General features: G+C 36.1%; 2 protein-coding genes across 4 annotated transcripts in view; both read right to left on the reverse strand.

Annotated features, from left to right (window-relative positions):
- The window catches only part of LOC124167000 (dnaJ homolog subfamily C member 5), a 30,068-nt gene extending 14,547 nt beyond the window's left edge, over positions 1–15,521 (reverse strand). Inside the window, exons 1-5 of one of the 3 annotated variants that reach the window (XM_046544757.1) lie at positions 15,432–15,521; positions 15,204–15,344; positions 14,562–14,700; positions 10,510–10,662; positions 5,309–5,440 (exon numbers count right to left, since the gene is read on the reverse strand). In XM_046544757.1, coding sequence (XP_046400713.1) covers positions 5,309–5,440; positions 10,510–10,662; positions 14,562–14,700; positions 15,204–15,223 — 444 coding nt within the window. In that variant the 5' untranslated portion in view covers positions 15,224–15,344; positions 15,432–15,521. The remainder of the gene's footprint in view (positions 1–5,308; positions 5,441–10,509; positions 10,663–14,561; positions 14,701–15,203; positions 15,345–15,431) is intronic. The other 2 variants (XM_046544758.1, XM_046544759.1) reach the window with 2 other exon arrangements.
- Positions 15,522–15,606: 85 nt separating this feature from the next.
- On the reverse strand, positions 15,607–24,247 carry LOC124167001 (coiled-coil domain-containing protein 130 homolog). Its single transcript, XM_046544760.1, has 7 exons — positions 24,207–24,247; positions 23,917–23,941; positions 23,640–23,836; positions 22,485–22,596; positions 21,747–22,007; positions 18,092–18,230; positions 15,607–16,018 (listed from the first exon to the last, which is right to left on the reverse strand). The coding sequence occupies exons 2-7, from the start codon at positions 23,917–23,919 to the stop codon at positions 15,708–15,710; spliced, it is 1,023 nt and encodes a 340-aa protein (XP_046400716.1). The 5' UTR covers positions 23,920–23,941; positions 24,207–24,247; the 3' UTR covers positions 15,607–15,707.
- Positions 24,248–24,460: the final 213 nt, after the last annotated feature.

Consider the following 24,460-nt stretch of genomic DNA (forward strand, 5'->3'; position numbering starts at 1 on the left):
CAACATAGGCTAAAATAACTTGCATTAAAAAAAAATAATTCTTACGCCATACGTAATACTAATGTCTGAAAAATATTTCTTCTGTAGTTAAGTCTTTCCACAGTTCACCTATTATCACACGTATCATTTATTATATTATTGAAAAAGCACTACATATATGGAGACAATAAAATGTAAGATGGATTATTAATAAGAAACAATCGATGACATTTTTACAGAAAACTAGCCTCGCCTCACTCTGATACAATAAATACCCAGTAAAAATAAAAATGACCAAAATTTTATCATTTAATTAACTATTTTACCTAGAGTAGGAGTAAGCCTGCAAAAAAGCTGAAGATTTCCATTGATAACATTAACTTGGCTCAATTGTGAGACAAATTTTGTTCGACTGGATGTGAGTTAAGGCTAATAATGGCACTGTTCAGTTACTGACAGGGTTTTCACTCACGTCTGTGTTAATCCTGAATCAAAAGTGGTCTCACAGCTTTCAACTAGGGTTAACTGACAGGTTTTGCTTAGTCCTGATGTCTAAGTAATTCACACGATGGGAATGTTTTTTTTTTATGAGTGAGAAAGTTTGAATACAACAATGTCAGGCAGATTAATACTATTTACAACGCCATTAAAAATCATTAGAAAGCGTACTGTGCAATTCTCCCATCACGCTGACAGCATTCAATTTGATGCCAATCATAATCAATGGAATAAAGTTTATTAAAGCCCTACATAAATTCAATGATATCCAATCACAAGTAAAAGGATAATTGATCACTCTGGAATTTTGATTCCCTATCTTGAAAGATCAACTTTGAAGGCAAAATGATTGAGTTTAAGGTTTGTGATTTTCTTGAAAGATTACTACTTCCACACCCAAACAATTCTGATTTTCAGATTTTGGAATATGAAATTAGAAGTCTCCAACATGACTTGGTGGAATTTGCTAATCGTTGTAAATGAAGAAATATAACTTCATAATTCTACATAAATTACTTAATAAACCATGGCTTTGATATGGCACAAATTTTATGTGATTTACCAGTAGGTAATGGTTTACCTCATCAACTGCATTGAGAATAGACTTATTTGTTAAATATATTTAAAGTTTTGATGAGTTCCACCAAATGACACTAAGTCTTGAAATACTGACATCACAGACTATAAATACATCCAAATCCTCATGCAAAAAAGACATAGATTTAAAATCGTAACATTATTAACAGGAGGAAACACACTGTGAGACACTGACAGTTAGTTTGAGCATATTATTTTATTTCAAAAGCAGGATGGAATGAAAAAATAGAATAGGCAACCAGTAAAGCATGCTTCATTTCCTTACCAGAAATAGCTCATTTTGAGATTTACTAAACTTCATTAAAAATTATCTGATAACATTTCTCCCATGGTTATTCTCCTTATCATTTGCAAGTAATTCTTTACGAATTAGTATTGAGGAATTTAGAAGCTTAAATGGACATTAAAGAAATTAAGTTTCTATTATAATTTCAAGAAAAAAGTATAATGATGTTACTATGTTATGAATACTAAATTAAGGACAAAATAATCTAATAATACAGATGATGTATATTTCAAAAAAGAAATATATCTTTCCAATCATGAAACTGCACACTTAAAATTGACAAATTTACAAAAAATCATGAATTTTAACAATTTCCTCAAAAATTGACTTTCAGCTCTGTTAGGAGACAAAGCATAGAAACAACATGGGCGTAATTTTAAAATAATGATGGAAAAACTATGATGCAAAACTTCCCATAGACGAAGCGATACACAAAAGCTAAGCCACAAGTGAATTCCTAAACTATGAACAACAAATTGGATTCAAGAGTAAAAATTAATTTCACAACAGCACTGGTTACTGCTATGATATCCCTTTGAAATCTGTTGAGCAAAATTCCAAGAAGTTGTTAGAGCTTCACAAGATGGAATTTTAGATGCATAACATTACCTTTAAGGACCTCAACTATGTATATCAGAAGACAAGAACATGCTACACGAGCTTCTATGACGTACCTTATTCACCCTCTGCTCCCAATAATGAATAATATAACTAATAAAAAAGTTTCAAGTATAGGTACAAAGATTGAATGCTAGAGAAAAATCAACCCACGCACCTTCAAATACGCCTCTAAGGACTGTTCCAACCATACCATACCTTTCACCTGGAGGACCAGTACCGTATGGCACAAAATCTCACCAACCCAGGGTGATGTGTGAGCCCTCTATCTAAAATTGACAAACTCACAGGAGTGCAAACAGCGAAAAGGTGCATAAAAACACAGCGTGTGTAAAGCTTTACCTTATCTACAACAATTAAATCCTAATAGTAAATCATCATTGTGGTTTGAGCTCCACATTAACAGGAGACCTTGTATCATGAAGGGTGTTAGTTAAATGATAGACTCCAATATAGACAGCAGTAGAGGAAAAGTAGAAGCCAAAAATGACTTGCTATGCATGATGAATAAGGATGACTAACTCATTTCAAAAGCTTCTTTAATATACACAGGCAATTATATCGCTTGCTAGTACTACGTATTATAACTAAATCACATGTAGAAATTAACAGAATCTTCACGGAATTCATGTTTTCGATGTGACATTAATAAGCACATGCAAAGCATTTTATAGTAGTTGCAACAGTGTGAAACAACAAACGCTCACTTATACACTCATAAATAATTTTTTAAGATCACTTGTTGTTCATCACCATTAATTATCACGATTAACCATTGAGAATACAGCATCATGAAATTTGCCATGCAATCCAACAGATACTCAGCCCAATAGGAGTTAAATACACTCTTAACTGAGGTAAAGTCACCATTCATATTTGAAAATTGTAATTCAGCCATTTCAGAAAATAAAATGCACATAATTCCACACCATCATCACATAAATTCTATCGACATTTTCATTACTTTTCCATACATATCAGTTCCAAACCAACTCAACCTCCATCATAATAAGGTTAGGAAAAAATAACAACTTTGCTTTACTACAAACAAACAGATATTGTCGTAAACTAGTTTCGATACACTGTATTAATATCAAGATTAGTGTTACAGGATATTTTCTTGCTTAGCTTTATACCCAGCCCGGTGGTGGTTATGGTCGAGGGGGGGAAGGAAAGGTCAGTCAGTGTTGAAGCGAGGGAAGGATGCAAAAGGGGGGGGGGGATGTGTGGGAAAGGGTTTAGTGCTAAGCCGTGGGTTGACGTCAATGGGATTTTTCAGTGTGTAGTAGTGGAATGTCTAGGAGGGGGAGTGAAAAGAGAAAAGAAGATAGTCATTGGCAATCTTTCCTTGTCTGGAAACTAGTTGATGACAATATAAGTGTGTTTGTAGAAAAGTGAAGTTGTTATTCTTTCCTACCCTTATAATGGATACCTACAAAGTCAAGGCCTCAACCATTCAGTACTCCATCATAATGTAGACAACATTGACTTTTGGCAATTGATAATACACCTTTACTATATTGATATATTAGAAATGTGTGAATAATTAAAAAAAAAATAAGACCAAACACGACATATTTCTGACATTATTTAAGTATGGAAATAATTGGCAAAATACGCTGGAGACTTAGCATCCAGGCAAAACTCGATATCCTCACAGCTGAACTTCTCGGAAGTTGATGCCACATTTTTTCCGAAAACCTAGGCAACCTAGTTGAGTATTCCCACATTGATTGTTTTCCCACATTCATTTTTTTTGTCCAGCCCCTTGAAATATGATAGATTGAGATTCCACAACACTTTTCTACTTCTTCATTTATTTTCAGTCCTTCAATGTTTTAAAGTTCTCATTTGCTGCTTCGGAATGGCCGTGGTCTGAAGACGAATAAAAATAAAACTAATAAAAATGAAACCTAACTTTAACCCCACACAGAAAACACTCGCTGGTTTGATGTCAACCCTCACTGGATAGTATGTAACTACTCTTGCTAGATGAAGTTTGGAACTGATGCTATTGTGTATTGCATATGCCTTATATATATATGCCTTGGGTGAAGAGCAACCATATGAATGCGATGCAAAATTTTTTGTCCCAAGAGAAGAGTAACTTACCCACTCATTTCTATGCAACGCTGCCACAGATAAGCAGATGAATTCGAATGGCTAGTAGCGAGTAACAAAATATTCTGGGAAGATATCCCTCCATCAGAGAAATTTTAAAGCTTAACTGGCTAAAGCACTCGACTGGAAATTGGGGGATCCGGGTATGAATCCTGGTCTAGGCGAATGAAATTTTCTCTGTGGATTTTTCGCACAATTTGTGCATTGTGGGTAACTCCTGTAAAGTTATTACTGAGGTTAGTCCCGGTATTCTTAAATTAGTCAAGAGAGACCACCTCTATGTGGTCAAAGTTTGGGCTTTGGTGCTGTGCGCACGATTTGCACTGCTTGTGGCATCATATGCTCATCAGTCCACGACACCTTGTCTGGTTTAGTCCTCAAATTTCCACAGGGGTGAATGATGCCTCGGTAGCTTAACTGGCTTAAGTACTCCACTGGAAATCTCGGTTCAAATCCTGGTCAAGGCGAATGATTTTCAAGGCGATGAAGGTGTAGCATCAGCTTTCAGTAATTTTTTTAGGCAATTCTTTTAATTTTCCATTTTTCCATTATACATGGGGAATGAGTTTATTGGCATGATCATTCAACAGGTGTAGCGGCCTTTACAGAAAACAAATACCTCATAAATGATATCTATAAAACCAGATGCCTTTCCTTCAAAGGCAAGTGATACCATGAAAGTGCCTCCCCACTAACTTCTTCACACAACATCACATCGAGACAATTCACAAACTTTTCTTTCAATCTAAAAATACCTACGTCTTAAAGATTATCTAAATACTTCAAAGGTGACAAAGAAGCTTGGAAGTGACCATGGAACTTTCAGCGGGGTAACTGAGAATTTATATGACGAGGATAACCTAATCACATAACTGCAGAACCCTTTTACCTCAATTATTTCACTAATAAAAACACAACGCTGGTGCTTCACAAGTGAAATCATTGTTAAATTAAAATGTCATATTAATGGATATACAGAGTATAATTAGAGCCATTCACATGATTTTAAATCCCTTAGAATAATTAATTCAAAACAAGCATGATGCATAGCATGCTTATCCCAATTTTGTTATGTCTGGCATTAAAAAAATCCTTTTAGGTGAGAGCCCCATAACATTTTCTGCTACAGTCAATATTATATATATGTAACATCTATAAACCTACTAATTAGATTGATTTCCAAAATGCACTTGACTTGAAAACACTCACATGAAGGGTGTGGTAATCCCCAGATTCTTCAGGTGGCCGAGGTTTACATTTTCCGCAGCAGAAGTTGCAGCAGCAACAGAAACAGCAGCAGAAATAACAGCCCGTTATAATGCCACAGAATATTATGAGGGCCTGTCAAACAAGAATACAACTCCATAAGACTACAGTACAAGTATTTGGAGCCAACGGGTAATTGGGCAAAATATGAGGCATGCTTATTTCCCTAACAGACTATTTGTCCAAAAAATTAAAATATACATTAATACCATATACCATGTATAAATGGAGTGACTTTAGAAGAAAAAGAACCTACACACAAAGTAACAATAATATACCACAATAAACACAGGCAAATAGGTGGCTTACTCTGAAGAATCCGATCCAGTTCAGGTAGATTTTAGATAACTTGGGCATTGGGAGGCAGGTCTAAAATTACAGGCGAGGAGTATGAGAGACTTATCACAATGCTGTCTATGAAAGTATTACACGGGACACACAATATGATGGGTGTACAAAGGTGCAGTCAACATTGCATTGTATAAAGTGGTGAATTGCTAGAACAAATGCGAGACTGCGTGGATGTGAGATGGCCGTTCTAATTTCATTCATGCATTTGTGCAATTCCACGCCATTTTAGAAACTAAGGAAGTTCTAGCCTGTGCAATTTCGCACCCCGTGTAAAACTGCCCTAACAATCAACTAGCATGTAGCAGGAGTACCCTCAGAAGTTGCACCACTTTTAAGGCTGTTTTACAGGGGGCAAGTCATTGCACACGTTAGCATTGAAAACATGATGAATTTGCGAGAATGCGAGCTTGGAATTAGAGCAGAGGCTATTCTGCCGTCTCGCATCCATGCATTTTCAAATGCATTCTAGCAATTCACCACTTTAAATGCGCCTTCGTACCCACGCCAGATTGCACAACGACGTGCCCCGTGCAAAATGGCCCATCAATTCAGTTGGGTATGCTTTGTGAATCTGCTTGCAATGTTCCCACACCTCTGTTGATACTTTGGCAATTGAAATTCATTGGTCTCAAGTTTCCACACAACATTTTGGGCCTTGCACCTGGGAACTGATTCATCTCTCTTCAAATTATGTTTTCACAATGTCTATGTATTTTGAACTAGTACATCTACATACTACCCCGCAAGCAGCCTAAAAGGCGTGTGGCAGGGGGTGTAAGGACCATGGGTGTACCCCTCGGGGGGCAGGTGCCCCCTTCTAGAACCAGAATTAAATTTAATTCATAGCGAAATTTTTGAACAATTTTTCTTTAAATCCAAGAAAAGTGATATTTATGAGAATAAACTAAGATGGTAAACATCCACATAATTTTATTTACTTAAGTACCAACCTGGTTTCGACATGTAGTGTCAATATCAAGGTACCAATTTGGCCTTCCTAGTTCTATATATACTGTCCAGCAAGAGAAGGGTGGGGTGGAAAGGATAGCAAGGGAGGGGGGAGACAGTTTGACAAAAAGGTGAGTAATAGGGAAGGTCTTTGAAGGAGGGGGGGGATGAGGGATTATGTAAAGGCAGTGAATGGGGGAGGTAGGACGAGAAGTCGTAGCAACCAGGAGAGGAGCGGGTGTTGGTGAAGGTTAGAAATTAAAAAAATCTATGTATTCACAGAGTGGGGAGGAATGTTCAGGGTTAAAAGAGGCGATTGGGTAGAATACACTTCATCGTTACAAAGATTATGCGGGCTGTTAACAATTTCAAATTTCTCGAAAAAGTCCAGCTTTTGCCCTTAGCCTATGCAACGTAAAATACCAAAATCAAAGTTACTAAAATGTTTACAATAGTTCAAATATTTAGCAAAACACGATTTTTCATCATTATTGATAAAACTGTTCCTGTGTTCAATCACTCTATCTTTAAATCTCCTCCCAGTCTGTCCTACACAATGAATATCACAATTATTACACTTTAACAAGTATACACAGTATATTCTCGTTATTACGAAGTTCACGGGACCAAAAAACTGGAGGTTCGTAATAACGAAGTTCGTATGAACGCTTCTTTTAGAAATCGTCGAAAAAAACTGTATGTGATAAACGTGATTAAATTACGCGGAAATATATATAAACAGGAAAAGTCGTTTCAGTTTCGGCATGCGGCATGACGTAGTCGAGGGTTGATATCCTCCCGAGTACATTAAGTCCGATTTACGAACTAGATGCGTTCCAAGACCTTGTTCCTAAATTGATAAACTTACGGTCCGCCCGCCGAGAGTTGTCCGATGACAGGCAGAATAGTCTAGGTCGGGGTAGCGTTGCCAGGTATGAAAGTGAAACGTCTATAAAGGGCTCCGTGAAGAAAGGAGACGGAAAGAACGACGATCGTGATGGACCCAGTGGAAGAATCACTTGTTTTGGGGATTCAAATAAAGGGCATGTTTTAGTGGATCAGGCTTATTTCGCTGCTCTTTATGCATTTGACAACGTTGTATGACTTGGCGATGGTGTGAGGTGCGTTTGGGGGACAGCGATTGGCTGCAAACCGTGCTGGCGAAGGGTTATCCGCACCTCATATTGTGCCGTCATCGAACAACTCTCGCTGGCCGGACTGTATGCAAGGCATCGAGGAGTACGGTTATCCTGCAGAATGCAACACTTCATAACAATTGTGCGCTAACACACGATTGTGACGAACTGATCTAGCTGGGCGTGCAACGCAGCCGGAGCCGAAAAAAATCGCTCTCCACGGCAAGGAACAACGGGCAAATCGCTGAACAGTCTCTAACTTCACACCGGATTCAATGATACTTTGTTCAGATTATGTCCAGAGTACGATTTTCTCTACGCCGCACCACGTAGCAACGGTCAAATTAAAAGGCGCCAAATTCGAAATTTGAAATTTTTGAATGCTGGCATCTCTGAAAGTTCGTAAATCGAATGTGCGTAGGAAGAGAACTAATTTAACATCAAATTTACGAGCTATGAGTCTGTCACCATGATTCCCCAGGAATGAAGCTTATTATATGACGTTGCGCGTATGGTGAAGAAAGAACCATAAATGACGGTCTTGATCACAGTACACGAGGAGAACTTAAACATGGCGTGATTATTAAAACATAGCGTAGTGAATATACATCTAAATGCCATAGGTTATGCGTGGAACTTCGTAATAAAGTTCATTTTGTATCCGCCGGGACCGGGACTGAGGTTCGTAATTTTGTAAAAACAAAAATTTCGTAATAACGTTTCTTATCCTATAGCTTGGATAGGCCTTTTCGTCGGGACCAACGATTTGCTTTGTAATAACGAGAACTTCGTAATAACGTTGTTCGTATTAACGAGAGTCTACTGTACCACTTTTGTTTTCTTGGTCATACATGTCCTTAGAGTTACATAATCATTTCTCCAATGTTGCCGGGGTATAGAAGGCGACTCTAGCTTTGTCTTTGGGAATTATTTTCTTCAGATTGTACGGCCAAATTTATACCTTGATAATGACACTACTTGTCAAAGCCGGGTCTGTACTTAAGTAAATAAAATTGTGTGGCAGTTTACCATTTTAGTTTATTCTCATGGATATAAAACATTTCCACCAGATATTGCTGGACACTATGAATTATTGAAGTGATATTTGTATAAAACATATACATAATTAAAATAAAAATATTTTTTCCGAGCAGGATAAATTTAAAAAAATTTATAATTTTCTTGAAATATTGGTTTCATAGCCTTTTCTGTGTCACAACTTGAACAACCATGGCATGCCCCACTCTAGTTTTGATCATGGGTACGCCCTTGGTTAGGACACCAGCCATTTGCACATAAAATGAAATGCTCTAACAAGATTACGACTGGCATTTATTAAAGTCCTTTATGGTTCAGGGGAAAAAGGAATTCGCATATCTGTCTGTTCAACAAAACATCTCTCTCAATTTATCGCTTCTATCAGACCTGGAAATATAGTGGGGCTCTAATATTATGTAAATCCAGGCTAAGAGGCCCATTTTTGCATTCAATGAATGTGTCCTTAGTTTGATCTCTAGTCTTTCAATGAATTTTAAAATAATGTCAATGAACACAAAAATGAAATCGATGACTGACTAATTGAAAAAGGTTCAATTACACTGAAGTTTTTATGGAAATAAAATTATTGCTCATAATTGCAGAAGTTCATTCATAATTTTACGAAAATGACTGAATTAAGAAACATTTCACCAATGGAATCTAATTCCTATACTGACACGTTGCACCCACATCTAATTTATACACAAACTAAGGACAAAAACCACACACTAAAACTTGAAACGAATGAATCACAGGGGTTAGAGGCATTTACGTGATATTGATGTTTTATTTAGAGCTAACAAGAATGATAACGATAGAGCAGATTTACTCAACAATGAAGGAGAAAATGAATTCTTCCACATGGAAAATGGTACTGCACATTAAAAGGCCTAAAAATATTTTTTTTGGAAACTGCAGATGAAGAAGTGTTTCATTACTAGTAAATATCTGAAGGAGTTATTTCCTCATGAATGGCAAAATGGAATGTTGCCGAACTGAATGGAAAACTGACTCACACATCATTGAGATGAAATAGACCTTGTTCCTACGTAAAATAATGAGGATATTTTAACGACAATCAACATTTTGATAAGATGGGTTAATGTCACACTTAAGTGACAAGTTTTGTGATCAAAAAGTATTATCACCTTATATCAAGCCGAAAAATAACTATAAATAAAAATAAATGAAAACAAATCCAAAATAAAAAAATGTCTTCTCAAAGTCAAAGGGTCATAAGAGAAGAGATAATCAGCTATCATCATAAAAGAGGGCTAGTAATTTGGACCAAGCTATAAGTACATGATAAGATTGTTTGAAGAGATAACCAGTAGAAACATAAAAAAGGCAATGAAAAGGGATAAATCTTGAACCATAAATAAATCACAAATGGATAGATGATTTAAGTCTATTTTGTATCTAACAAAAATTGCCGGCCTCGGTGGCGGCGGGGTAACGTCCTCGCCTGCCAAACAAGAGGTCGCGGGTTCGAGTCCCGCCTGGGTAGGTTTTCCCTTTCCAGGGCATGGTTGTTCGTGTGTGCGTTTAATTATTAAATTTGTTGAATACCCCGATGTAAAATGGCCAACATGAGCTGTATTCGGTGGTTTGGGAATCAAAGAAAATAAATTTCTTCAGCAATTGCAAGTATCATACACATATTGAACTAACCTTGCACCATCCAGAAGTGACAAGGAAATAGGCATTTACATTTTCTTCTCCAAACTGCTCAGCTATGTACAAACCAAGAGATCCGTAATTGTCATATATGTTCCTTTTTGTCAGATCAGAGAGAATGCTGTGAGCTCTGTTCACTTCCTTGAACTGAAAAAAACAACCAATATGTGATTAACACAATTAGACATCCAACATAACTTAAAAATAAATTGCATTTTCAACATCATAGACAATTTCCATTTCAGAGGGAAATATATCTTTCAAAGATTTTTGACACACGCAATATAAGGAACTTGCTAGTCTCCAGATGCAGGAGACTTCCTAAGCTCAATCATATGTACCATAATAAAGGTGTTAGATCCCCGAAGATGAAAACATGCGATTCATATCCCTTAAAACTCTCCAATGATTCTTTACCCCACCACAAAAGATTACACGGTGTTTTGTTGTATTTAATGTAGAGAATAGATAAAAATATGGAAAATAGGCACCATTGATATATTTTACTTTAGAATTAGAAAGTGATACATCAAAATTCCTTGGCAGGACCTCTAAAGTCTAAATAAGTGTTCAAAATCTTAGCCGATATTTTGAAAGCAAATTAGGGAAAAATGGTATAAATTATCCTAGGAAGGTAGGCCAATCGCTACTGTGTCCCATCTATTTATGCCCTTGCAGCATTGCCACCCATATGGTATGATCAATGTTAGCAATATTGTGGTGTTTTGTGGGAAACCCTTTGACGATAATTTATTTTCCAACCATTGCTTCACCTCTATCACAAATTTCTTGAAAGCTCGTCACTCGAAAGCCATTTTTCTTGTTTAAGCTGAACTCAAAAACTCAATTTGAGGATGTTCTGGCAGCTCTTAATTCTGCCCCAAACCTGGACAGGTTTTGCTCTGAAAATGCTGTAAATAACTGATAAGCATTTAATAAATTTTTTGCAACTTTGAACAAATGGCAAAAAAAACAGCAGGGCCATTAGCGAATCCATATGACTCGATAAGGGTTGCCAGTTAGGTACTTTTCCAATGCCATTTGTGCTTTTCCCTACGATGGGATAAAAAGATTCTGTATGTCTACGTTTTAACATGGGTGTCCACAAACATTACCCATGGTTGGACTGGGAACTCTTTAGTTAGCAATCCTACAGGTTCTATTCACAGGTTCATTTCACGGTGTTTGAAGACTGAAAAATAAAGCCTTAGAATCATTTTACAACAGTGGATTGACTGCAATGAGTAGTCAGAGCTGAACAATGAGTAATTGTCCATTTTTTTATTTCCCTGACTGTAAATCAATGGAAAAGTGCTTGTTTATAGGGCTTTCCTCGGAAATGCAGCAAGAACATATTGAAATAAAATGTATTTACTCAAGTCAAATCACATTTTAGTCAAAATACAAAAATAAAATTTAATATCAAAGCAGTCTTTGTTTAAAAATCCGAGACTATCAAAAAACATCACAAAAAATGAAAATTATTCTTCGCTTGCCATTTTCGTAGCAAACTGCCATTGTTTGCACTTGTTTCCGCAGCCCCCTTAGTTGCTAACTAAGCCCTTATTGACATACAGATCAGGTACATTTTGCACCCATAATCTTGTCTTCACCTTATGATCCTTTATTTTCTTAAAGCAAATAAAACCATATGCCCAAATTGCAGCTCAAATGCACCAATTCTCTGTGCAATCTATTACTATTTTCACCTTTTCTCTGCACTTCTGAAGTTTTTCCCTGACATTTAGCAGACTTGCTGCCCAGATATTTATTTCCTTGACCAATGTAAACCCTGTTTATACCTTAAAAGTCATTCAAGGTAGTTAATTTTTTTGTTTCACACAGCAAACATTATAAACCAATAAGTTTACATATTTTCTGATTGCTATTGAATGAGCAAAATCATGCCTTGAAGTTACACACAAGTTTACACGGGTTGTTTACATTTTCTATCAAAGCATGAAAACCTTATAACAAAGACATTTTGACAAAGCATTTGGGTATTTGATTTATTAATTATTAATTTTATCTGTTATTACTAATACAATTTATAATCTTATCATTTTTATGCACATTATGCACTACGATACGAAGGAATTTTATTTCACCCTCTGTTTTTTTGAATTAATTTTATTGAAGACTGTCATGAATTTACCTAAAGTAATGATACAAATTTTAATAACTTTATATTAACTTCTTACGATGCTTTCCCCATGACAATTATACCAAGTGAAGGAAAATAAAGCTTACAGCAGCTGGCAGTGATGGCAGGCAAGGTTACACCAAAATGTCACCAAAAGATGGAGATGGTAACTATTTATTTCAGCACTACATCTTCTACATGATTTTTTTACTACTGTTGTCATATATGAGGATGAAATGCACGGGGTGAACATTTTAACAAGCAGTTTTTACGCCTAAAATATTTTTTCCGTTTTTAACAATTGTGGAAATACTCTATATGTTTCATAGTTGGTGGGGTAGATTTTACAATCAAGTATGGCGATACCATTAACATTCAAGAGATAATTTGGCAATTGAATTGGAGTCCATTTGTACAAGGCTATCAAGATAATTAACAAAGGATTTTTTTTCAAAAACTTATCACCAACTTCTTATTAATTTTCTTTTGTAATTTTAGGGGAGATTCCCTAATATTTTTTGATCTCTCAAACTAATGGTCCACTCACTTATGGAATATGTACACGGAGGGGTGGCAGACTAGCCACATTTCCAGAAAAAAGGTAGCGCACAGTGTTGACTTGTGCCATCAAAATTTTGAATGCGTTTAAGTCCTACTAAGCTACAGATTTTTGGAGCTGCATAACATTTTATGCTGATGATGGTATCAATGTATATCTCAAAATTAAGGTCCCACCATTATTTTTCTGCAAAAGACTTGGGGCAGATTGGGCGATTTTAATCAGAGCAATGCGTCAATAACCTTTAACTAGAAACATTTGCAGGTCACAGGAAAAGTGGTGCAAGGAAGGTAGATATTAATTCGAAACAGGACAAAGTGGTGCGGCTGCTTTTCAGTGGTCCCCGTGTGTAATGGCAAAAGTGTAATTGAATGGAATCCCAGTCTTACTACCCTCTAAAGGGGACTTTTCCTTTAGTTTTCGGGCCTCATAACACACTTTCGTTTGGCCTGCAGTAGCCACACCTCTGCATACCCTATGCTACAAAGATTATACAACGACAGCATCCTCCATTCCATCAACTAGGTAAAAAACAGGAGTAGATTGGGCTGGCAGTAGTTTGGTGTGATCACAGTCTGATTATAATAGGCAACGTTTCAAACAGCTAGTAAGGCACTACCATTATGTGTAACACAGGAAATGCTTAAATCATCTATGACTATTTTAAGCAACTAATTTTTAGCATAATTCTACTTGACTGTGTCTTTTCCTTAAAAACACAAAGCAAATTACCAAAAATAAATCTGATGTCTTCCTTTATTCATCATAGTTTGGCAGTGATGAGATGAACCACTCATGACCACATTTTCAAGTTGGATGGATTAAAAACATTGTCATTCATAACGCGAATGGCAACTGATTGTCAACCAAACGATCCTTCACACCAACTTAAGAATTTGTGTTAATTTCAGTTCCAACCGCAAGGATCAAACTTTACCACTTCTTTCTGGCTTGAAATTTGTTATCGGGAAGTTACATGCAGGGTGACTATAGTAGCAATTTCTTATACAATCATAAAATGAAAGTGAACAAGTATGCGACTGAAAGTCATGGGAAGAAGAGAGAGGAGGATAAGCATACATCTGCAACAGCATCGGATCAGAACAGCAGCAATTGATCGGAATAATAAAAAATGCGCACGAGCTACATTTCAGGAAAACGCAGTAATTCTAAAGCGATGGAAAGTCATCAACTTAAACCATCTTTAAATCAAAGAGTATTCAACACGAGCAACAAATTTAAACAACATCAGTTCATCGATACTAACGAACGAAACACTCTTTCATATTTTTCAACCAATGGATCACATTCACTCCTCATGTGACGACACACATTTACACATACCTTCTCGGCCGCATCCGGATTGTTCGGATTCTTATCTGGATGATACTTGAGAGCTAATTTTCGATAAGTTTTCTTAACGTCATCTGCCGTCGCAGTTTTGGGTAGACCTAATATCTGGTACAAGGTGTCTCCAGATGTTCTGAAATAGTAACCCAAATGCATTAGACGAGCTTGACTGCCATTTGATAGAAGCAACTTACACAAACTATATTTAGAGCTAATTATACATAACATTTTGTACAACCATTACACCTTACCATTGTGGAGACATTATCGATCAAAAATGACAATATACAGAAATAAGGTCCATTAATGGAACACGAAGATTACCACCAATTACATGCCTCACAAAAGAAAGCGAAACTCACAAAGGTTGCGGATATCACAATAGTTAAAAACGTGTTCAATACTACATCATTAGTAGACAAATAGAACAATGCCTCAATTTTAAGCATTGCTGCTTCCCTACAGCGCTTATGAAATATACTGAATTTAGCATCTTATAACCATGAGTAACACGTGAAACACATCAAAATAACAAAAATATTAGCAAATAACCTTTAACGTCAAACATACGTTCGCAGGTCATCAGCATTAATATTTTATGGGAGCGGCTTTACCAAAGAGTAAATATTCACTTACGATAACTTGCGCTTATCCATCTTGAGAGTAGTAGCAAATTTATATAATTACTTCAATTAAAGTCGGCCACTGATGTACAGAGACCAAATCAACATTTCCCCGTATTCGAGCCCCATTCAAGATGGCAGCACAATGCAGCAGCTACATGAAACATAAATCGAAACTTAAATTTTAAGTACGCATGCTCAAAATGCTGAATTTGTAAACGCGAGTTCAGCTTGAGATTACTCAAAAGAGAAGGGTTCCTAAGCGGTGAAAGTGAGGTAAATCAACGCTGATCACCGAAGAAAATATTATTCAAAATATACGAAATGTTACATCGATTTATGAGATATTCAGAAGAAATTAGTCAAGATCACCCATTACGCGTTCAATATTTGTATTGCAGGCGGGAGACGAATGAAAATCCCGAGTTAAAAATATAGCTTATTTATTTTCAATGAATAATAAATACATTTTATATATACAAAAAATACATGGTAAGAAATAAATAACAAGTTCGTATCACTCTTTCTCTTCTCCGGAACTAGACTCGCAATCATACGATACGAGTGCAACTTTTTTCTCAACAGGCAGTTCATTAGTTTCGTTACTGGAAGAAGGCCTTGGACTAGTCGAATTTTTCTCTTTCGAAGAGGATTCACTCGTCGATGGTTCACCGTAAATTTCTCTTTTGATAGCTATCCCGAGGGATGAACGACTCAGCGCGGGACCTTGAGATTTCTTCGAGTAATTAATCAAAGACGACGTTACACTTGGGAGCACGGGCTGATCACAAATTTCTTGCCACGTCTGCGACTGTCTCTCAGAGATACCTGTGAATATAGTGAAAATATATAAATAATTGTTTATTCTTACGGGTGTTAACCCAATGTACAGAAAAAGTGTTACATTAATAAGCATATGTATAGACATAGTGTTACATTAATAAGCTTATAGACATAGTGTTACATAATTAGGTATATATAAGAAGCACATTAACATTAATAAGCATTATTTAACAAATCAATAAAGTAAAGGGTAGCAAAAGGTAACATGAGATCAATATAAAAAGTTATAAAATAAACATATAAGAAGCATACAAACATTAATAAGCATTATTTAACATATTAAAAAAAGTAGCGTAGCAAAAGATAACATTTGATAATATAAAAAGTAAAGCGTACAAACATTAAACGCATTATTTAACACGTTAAATAAAGTAAAAGGTAGCGAAAGATCACATGTAATCAATATAAAAAGTAAAGCGTACAAACATTAAAAGCATTATTGAACAGGTTAAAAAAAGTAAAAGGTAGCAAAAGATAACATGTGATCAATATAAAAAGTTATAATATAACATATGATTAAAATCACGTTAAAAAATACACTCAAATTATTTAACTAAATGAGATGGAATCTGCATAATAAAAAGACATCAATTTTGCCACACATTGTTTTTTTGAAGATAAAAACAAGAGTCAGAATGAATATCTACTGTTGATTCAACTAAGTTATATGTGCGCATAAGTCTGATAATGGGTGCATTGAATGTGAAATTTCTACAGCAAAATTTTAAATAGAAAAGTTTGGTTTTCCTCGTGAAATTGAGGGTAGTATCGAAGGATAAAAGATGTATAAGGGATGGACTATTGATTTTGTTATTACAGAGCCTGCAGAGCAATAGCAAATAAGCAAGCTGGCGGTGGACTCTTAATGGGTGCAAGTCTAAAATTTCCAGTGTCTGCTTATATGAACATCAATAGTAGGAAGACCAGCATAAAAATTGACTACCCTTAGGAGCTTCTTTTGAACTCTGTCTACATGATTAATTTGGTTTTTTATATAGGGAGACCAGATAATAGAGTTAAATTCAAGGGTAGGTTGTATTAAGGAAGTATATAGGGTCCTTAATATGCTAATATCCTTAGTCTTTTTTTGTCAGACGAACAATGAAACCAAGCATATGAAAAGACTTAAGATGTAATTTCCCTTATGTGATAGTTAAAAGTAAGTGACTGGTCAAGAAAAACACCTATGTCTTTAAGAACCTGTGTATTTGTGATTGAAGTACTATTTAGAGAGTAATTAAATAAAATAGGAGTTTTTTATGGTGAAATAAGATAATATTAAATTTCTGGGTGTTGATTGACATTAAGTTATTGACACACCAATCAGATATATTCAGTAAGGAAAAATTTGGAGTCTGACAATCGTTGATGTTTTGTACTGTATGAAATATCTTTACATCATCAGCATACATAAGATGTGGTAAAGGAGAGATCACACGGCTTAAGTCATTGTTAAATATCAGAAACACCAGTGGCCCAAGGTGGGACCCTTGTGGTACTCCTGAACTTGCCTTGAAAGCAGGGGAAGTGATACCCTTAAATTTAACTAATTGCTTTCGATCGACCAGATAACTTAGGAACCAATTAAGCAAACGACCATCAATCCCAAGGAGCACAAGTTTGTGCAGCAAGATGTCATGATTGACCTGATCAAAAGCTTTTGTAAAGTCGATGTATATGGCATCAGTTTGGTTACCATTCTCTAGACCATTAACAATATAATTCATGAACAAGCAAGTTTTTTAATAATGGTGCAAGCTTTATGGAAAACAAACATTATTAATGACTCAATCTCATGAAAATCAAAATAAAGGAATTTGTCCTAGTCAACTCAAATGGCTAATACAAAAATTAGTATTTATTGGACTAGTTGTTTTAATTAACTAAATTAAAAACGGTACCAGAAAATTTCTAGTTAGTTAAGACTAATATTCCGAAATGCATTTCCCTTTTCGATGGTTCAATAATCCCGCATTTTTTAAGCAAATTGACAACAAAACAGCGAAGTACTGAAAGATCTTTTTTCAGAATTTCTGAATTATGTCATTGACATCTTACTCTGAGAGGGCTTGAGGGTGAAAAGAGTTGCCAATCGCTTGTCTTCTTCTGATTCTGGGACTAATTTTATTGCCAATGACGACTTTGCCAGCAGGGCTTCATCAATCTCTGACTCAGACTTGAGCTCCTTCTTCTTCTCCTAAAAAGAGATGTGAAAAAATCAATGGAAATACCCCATTATAAATTTAAAGTCTAACACCAGAAATCTGGGAAAAAACTGCAACCAAACACAAAAGAAAGGTAAATTTTTAAATTAAGTTTGAGACGTAATACTTCATTGAAATTCTCAGTTAATTTGGTATGGGTTAAGAATGTCATGGAGAAAAAATTGCTGTCACCCTTTATTTTGGGTATGAATCAAAATTATCGACTCATTTTCATTTAAGGCCCTTATGATGGTTTTTAAATAAACCGAAACGTCATAAAAATTTGCAAATCAATTTTATAACCTACACTTCAACATTAAAATTATAGATTATGCATAGAGATAGGGAAAAGGAGTTTTAGGTGGATGCTCTACAAACATCATATACATGCATGAGGAAATTTGATGTATAGGATGACTTAATAAATGAATTATTTTCATTGTGTGAATAAATGCATAAATGTTGTAAAAGACACAATGGTAAACTCTATTGTTGACTGAAGGAGATTTTTATTTGAAATTTCTGCCTTGCCCAAAAGTCTCAACTTGTGTTGAGAAGTTTCAAATGGGTGAGACACTTGCCACGCCGAGAATCCCAACCGTTCTGAGAGGTGAAAAATCTCATCTTGACCGCAAAGATGAGACTCACACAGCACTACATTTCAACCACACTTATGTCAGCAATCCGCCCAAGAATTTGGGAGGTAGATAGGAATGGGAATGTCACAACTTAAGGGATTTTAGATGAAAGATGGCACTACATGCAAGTGGGAATTTTCTCCACCTCCGCCTCAGGCATGTAGCCATCTCACATAGCAATGAACCTCTCAGAGATGTAATCGTGAGACGTTCAGGAATTAAAAAAAAAAACGTATTTAAACGCCATCAATGCCTTCCATATATATTTATCCGTGCAATTCTGCAGTTGTGATTATTAAAATCATGACATTTAACCTTTTCCCTACTATACACGTATATATACGTGTGGACGTTTCCTAACCCGGGAGACAACGGCCGTATATTTGCGTGTGAGATTTTCCTAGCCAGGAAAACGAAAGCCGTATATATACGTTTTCTAGCTCTCCCCCTTTTAGGACGGTCGCGGGTATACGTCGACTTTTGCCCCGTTTACACAACGATCGTCGGGACGTTGATCCGTACAATCGTAACCTCAAAACGTCGTGTAGACGCGCATAGTTACCATCGTAGGCCTTAGTACCTAACACTGCCGAACTTACGATGGTTAGCGCTAGTGTGCCAAGAAAAAAGAGATCGAAATGAAGATCGATGCATATACGATTCTTTCACGCCGTTGCAATCTTGATACAGTAATTGATATTTCATAAATAACTCTAATATATCAAAGATATATGGCAACGAATGAAGACATTATTGAGCAGGTAATGGAAGGAGGTGATGGGAAAGTTTTTTCTGATGTTCTATTTACCAAATGATATCGGATATTCTATACTATACCAGTTTTATGCATTTCTTTATTTACAGGTTAACCCATAACCATGTATCCTTACATTATACTTCACAGATGATGGAAAATAACAAGCATGCACAAAATGTTAACCAATTAAATCATTGTTTAAAGGATTTCACAATAAAATTCGCCAGAAATAACCATAACATTTAGATGAGGACGTGGAGATATCAATACTTGTGCCGAATCAAGCCGAAATCTAAGCCTTTTCTAGTTAAATTATAACAGCAATATGTACTGTCTTTAATGCGTGAATATTCTTGAATGTTTTGACATATTCTCTCGAAGAATCTAGTTTCTTAAAGACTTCACGGACTGTTATGACTAGTTTTAGTTTTATCTCATCATAGCTGGGAGTTGAAGACATAATTTGCTCTATGGTACTTAAAAACAAGCAGGTGAGGATTTATATAGCTATGACGGGATCCATTAAAAGTTACTAATAAAGGAGATAGGAACAATCTAAATATTAATTGATAATTTTGTAGAGGAATATGCCTTTGTTGGAGGATCCTTGGTCGTGCAAGAATTTTCAAATTAACTAGGGAAAGAATATATGAAGTGTTGTAATCAGACAAAGAGATAAATAAATCGTAATTATTTAATTTGAAAAAATTATTTTGGACACGTTAAATCCGGATTGAGTCGATATTATAATAAAGTGACCAGTTGGCAAAATATTACAATTTGGAACGTAGCAAGGAGACATATCTACTGTCATAACCGCATAAATATTGCTAAACTTTGGACAGATTCCCATAAAGAAACCTACATTCTTTAACGTTTTACCGACAGTTCGGTCTAGCTTCAGTTTTAGCACATGAAAACATTAATATTCTTTTGCTTCTTAATTTCCAGGATTTCACTTTTCTCACGCAGTGTCGTTGTCAGTTGTTATCTGACACAATTCCACAACGAGGGCAGCACTGAGTTACGATCGTAACTTTTAGACGTGTAAACGTGCAGTGGTTGCGTTCAACGTCGCGACGATCGTGGTGTAAACGGGGCATTTGTCTCGGGACCCAGCCCTGCGGGGTTTAGGATTTACCCTCGGAATTCGGGAGCAGGTACCCGGACCCCTCGTCTTTTATAACCCCGCTTAGCGGTAAGGGACAGCGGTCACACAACTGTTTATCCAGTCAGGTTTCGAAATAAATATTTGTTCATTTCTCAAGAAAAATAAACTAAGAATTGAATTATTTGTCTTATGAGCAGCGTTTACAATTTTTAAACAAAATTCTATGATAAATATTAACTTATATCTCGAGTTATGTATAAACATCAGCATGGAGGTTGTTGCTGCATTAAATGCGTAAATATTTGCCTTAGAACTTCGTTTAAAATTTGACAATGCTCAGAAAAAAATGAGGAATTCAATTCAAAGTCTGCAATTTACGTGCAAGCAACAATTATCCATTTGCTAAATACATATAAGCAATACATAAGTTGACCTCAAACCAATGCCACAGGTATGGTCGTAAACCCGGAAATGAGGGAGCACAACTACTCTTGGAGTCCGAGATAATGCGTGGAGGGGTCAAAAAGGGTTCAGCGAGACCCTTTCTAGCGAATGTCCTCCAAAAATGCTCCGTACCCCGAGAAAGAAGAGTCTCTTGGGGCTCAGTCATGCTAAGACGAAAACTCCGCTTTCTCGAAAGGGTTAATATGGGTTTCTTATATTACAAAAGGTCATCTATCAAAATTTGTTGCTAAAAATGATCGAGATAAGTAGGCCATAACTGTATAATTTGCATTTAATTATTTTTTGCCTACATTTTAAGCATACCATAGAACAAACTCTCATGAGACATCTCAGATACAATTTTTTTGGACATAGTGACATCTCAGAGAAGTCTCTGAAGCTCTCAGAATGTCTCTGAAACGTAACATGCGATATTCGAGACGTCTCAGAGACATATTTCTGCTATGTGGGATGGGAGAAGGGGGGCTTTGAGGGCTCCCAAATTTTTTCTCTTTGGGTGAGTGAACCATTCTCAAAAACACAGACATTAGTTCCTTACCCTAAATTTTTGCCTCAGCGCGCAGTTGGCAGAATAATCATCCTCCCAACAGGTCTCCCTGAACAACTGCAATTGCCTCAGCAGAGGAACACTTGTCTTTCCTTTCTGCTGGTCACTTTCCGTGTGCTCCAGTGAGAACATAGCATCCGTGGCCAACTTCCGCCCAACAGCTTTTTCTGTGGCAACAACTTGGCCATTTTCCGTTGGATCCCATCTTCCTTCCTGCCTTCTTGCCCCACTCATTATCACATAGTCCAAATTCTGTGGGTAGAATAGTGAAAAAATTCACATCAGAAACGATTCTCCCATTCAAATTCATAACAAGTAGTCTCGTGAAAGTGATCTTTATAATCTATTGTCCTTTTGGAATTTCTGCCACCAAGTTATTGATTTTCAGATGTTTTGACTACAGAACAAGAGGAGAGACATGGGCTGAAAATCATAAAATTACGCAGCAGTAATCCTTAAAGCAGAATGGGGAAGTCAAAAACAGATTGCAGAAACTTCAAAGCCAATAAAGATATCACATATAATAATCAAACTAAGACTGATATGAGAGGCTCAGCCTGTTATGATAAACGCAATGGCCACGCTAAACAGATCTGAAAAGGGAGTTGTGTGAATCCACACTCTCATCCTGGTCTTCATTAACTTAAGTTAAAAGTATTTTATAATAGCATTACAAAAAATGAAGAGTTATACTTTTAAACTTGAATTTCTAATTCTTAGTTAACTTACAGCAGGATCTGTTTGTATTTCAAAGTGATTGTCACACAGGTGGCATTTCATCTTGAATATGTAGATGGGTGTAGAGTAATACATTCCCACCTTCTTTTTCTCAGCATTATACCTATTGAGAAAGAACCATAAAGAACAATTTATATTAGGCATAAGTAAATTAACACAAATACAACATTTAAATTATAAATAAAATCTTCTCAGTTGTAAAAGTTATTACTTTAAAAGCATTTAACACTGACTCTTGATATTGGCCCTTGAAGTATTTGTCAATGAAAAGGATAAGACATGGACTATAAATGCCTATTGAACTTCAAAATGCAGGACAGAGTTGCAGAATTTAATCCTTACGGAATTATCTTCCTTAGGAGTGCTGATGCGTGACACTACAAGGTTGAATATAGATATTTTTTAAGAAGGTTGAGGAGGATTTTTTTCTTGTGTGAATATACGTGACCTCTAAATCCTTCTGGCTAAAACCTTGCATCAGTGGCATAACTATGGGGGGATACCCCCCATTTCCTCGGAGAAATTACGTAAATATTTAAAACTATTGTCTTGTTTCGACATTTAATAACTGCATCAGCTTTAAGTTAAATTTTTAGTGTCAAAATGATGCAAAATGTCTTTCCAGGCATGTCATTTTTCAAAAATTTTCCCAGTCACCTGGGAGAGGGGTCGCCACCCCAGGCCACCCTCTCCCCCGAAAGCATATTCCTAGTTACGCCACTGCCTTGCACAATACGGCAACCCAAAAGGTTGGCCTGAATTTTTTCAAAGAGTTGGCTTCAGGACTATAATTTAACAAATTAAAAAAAGGCTCCACATAACACCAACGAATACATTAATTACATTATAGTTTGCAATCTGGCATTTTCACTAAGTTCTGGGTCAGTTGAACATTTCTAATTGGGATACATCCATTTTCTCTTGCATTTGCCGTTCATCAGAAATATTTGAATGGAATGAAATGGATACTTAGATGGAGACCTAAAGAAGTGGAACATTTCCACCTCACAATTACTGAAGAGCGATTTTTAAAACGCTGACTGTACATACAATATCTAGAGAAACTTAGTTACATGAGAAATTTAGGACAGACATTTAAAACGATGATAACTACAAAGCAGCTAGGGAAAGCCTTCTAAAACTTACCTAACTCCCATTCCTATATGGTTGCCACAGCCATTGCACCAAATGTTATATGGCATTTCGAAACGAATAATTAGGATCCCCATATGAATCTTCCTCGCTCGTTCACGCAGAGCATGGGTGCCCTTGAATTTATTAAGACCACCCATTTTCGGATCATAGTCGGGAGGATAGTACTTGTTAGTTCCTTTTCTCTCACCCTATGAAAGAAAACACGAATTAAAATTTGGTACCAAAGAATTGCCAAAAATAACACTTGCAAAAAAATATCCAGCCTTACCATTGTGCCTTCCTTGAAGATTCGCCTGAAAAAGTAATTGACAGATAAATATTAATAAAAATATACACGTCGACATATTAAGACCTATATATAACTACAAGCAAGTGGGAAAGTTCACTCGAAAATCAATTGAGAAGGTCGATTTCATAACTAATCATCAACAACTATGAACAGAATTTTAAATTCACAAAGACTACATTCTTCAAATTATGAAGATGGAAAAAATTTAATTGACAACAATCTTGCAGATGTAAAAGTCAGTATAGTAAGATTTTAGGAAATATGCTTACGTATAACAACGATATAATAAGCCAGAGAACTCAAATGCGAGTTAAATATTCTTAAATGCCCTTTTCCTCGGATTAAGCTGGCAGTCCACCTTCCTTCCTTCCTTCCAATGTTTTGATCAAAACTCGAACGTCAGCTAATCGACATGCCGAGACTCGATAGTATCGTGGTATCGTTATGAGAGAATCGAATTCAATCGAGCTTAGGTTTTTTACTACACCTAGGTAGCAGCACATGACAGCGCGGCAAAAAATTA

The sequence above is a fragment of the Ischnura elegans genome, chromosome 10 (assembly GCF_921293095.1).
Source record: "Ischnura elegans chromosome 10, ioIscEleg1.1, whole genome shotgun sequence".
Taxonomy (NCBI): domain Eukaryota; kingdom Metazoa; phylum Arthropoda; class Insecta; order Odonata; family Coenagrionidae; genus Ischnura; species Ischnura elegans.

Excerpts from the sequence above, each read along its gene's own strand:
- LOC124167001 (XM_046544760.1), bottom strand. Across the intron at positions 18,231-21,746 it reads CGCTGAGGCAAAAATTTAGG|GAGAAGAAGAAGGAGCTCAA; the intron begins GTAAGGAACTAA and ends ATCTCTTTTTAG. Across the intron at positions 16,019-18,091 it reads CACCCTCAAGCCCTCTCAGA|GTATCTCTGAGAGACAGTCG; the intron begins GTAAGATGTCAA and ends CTATATTCACAG.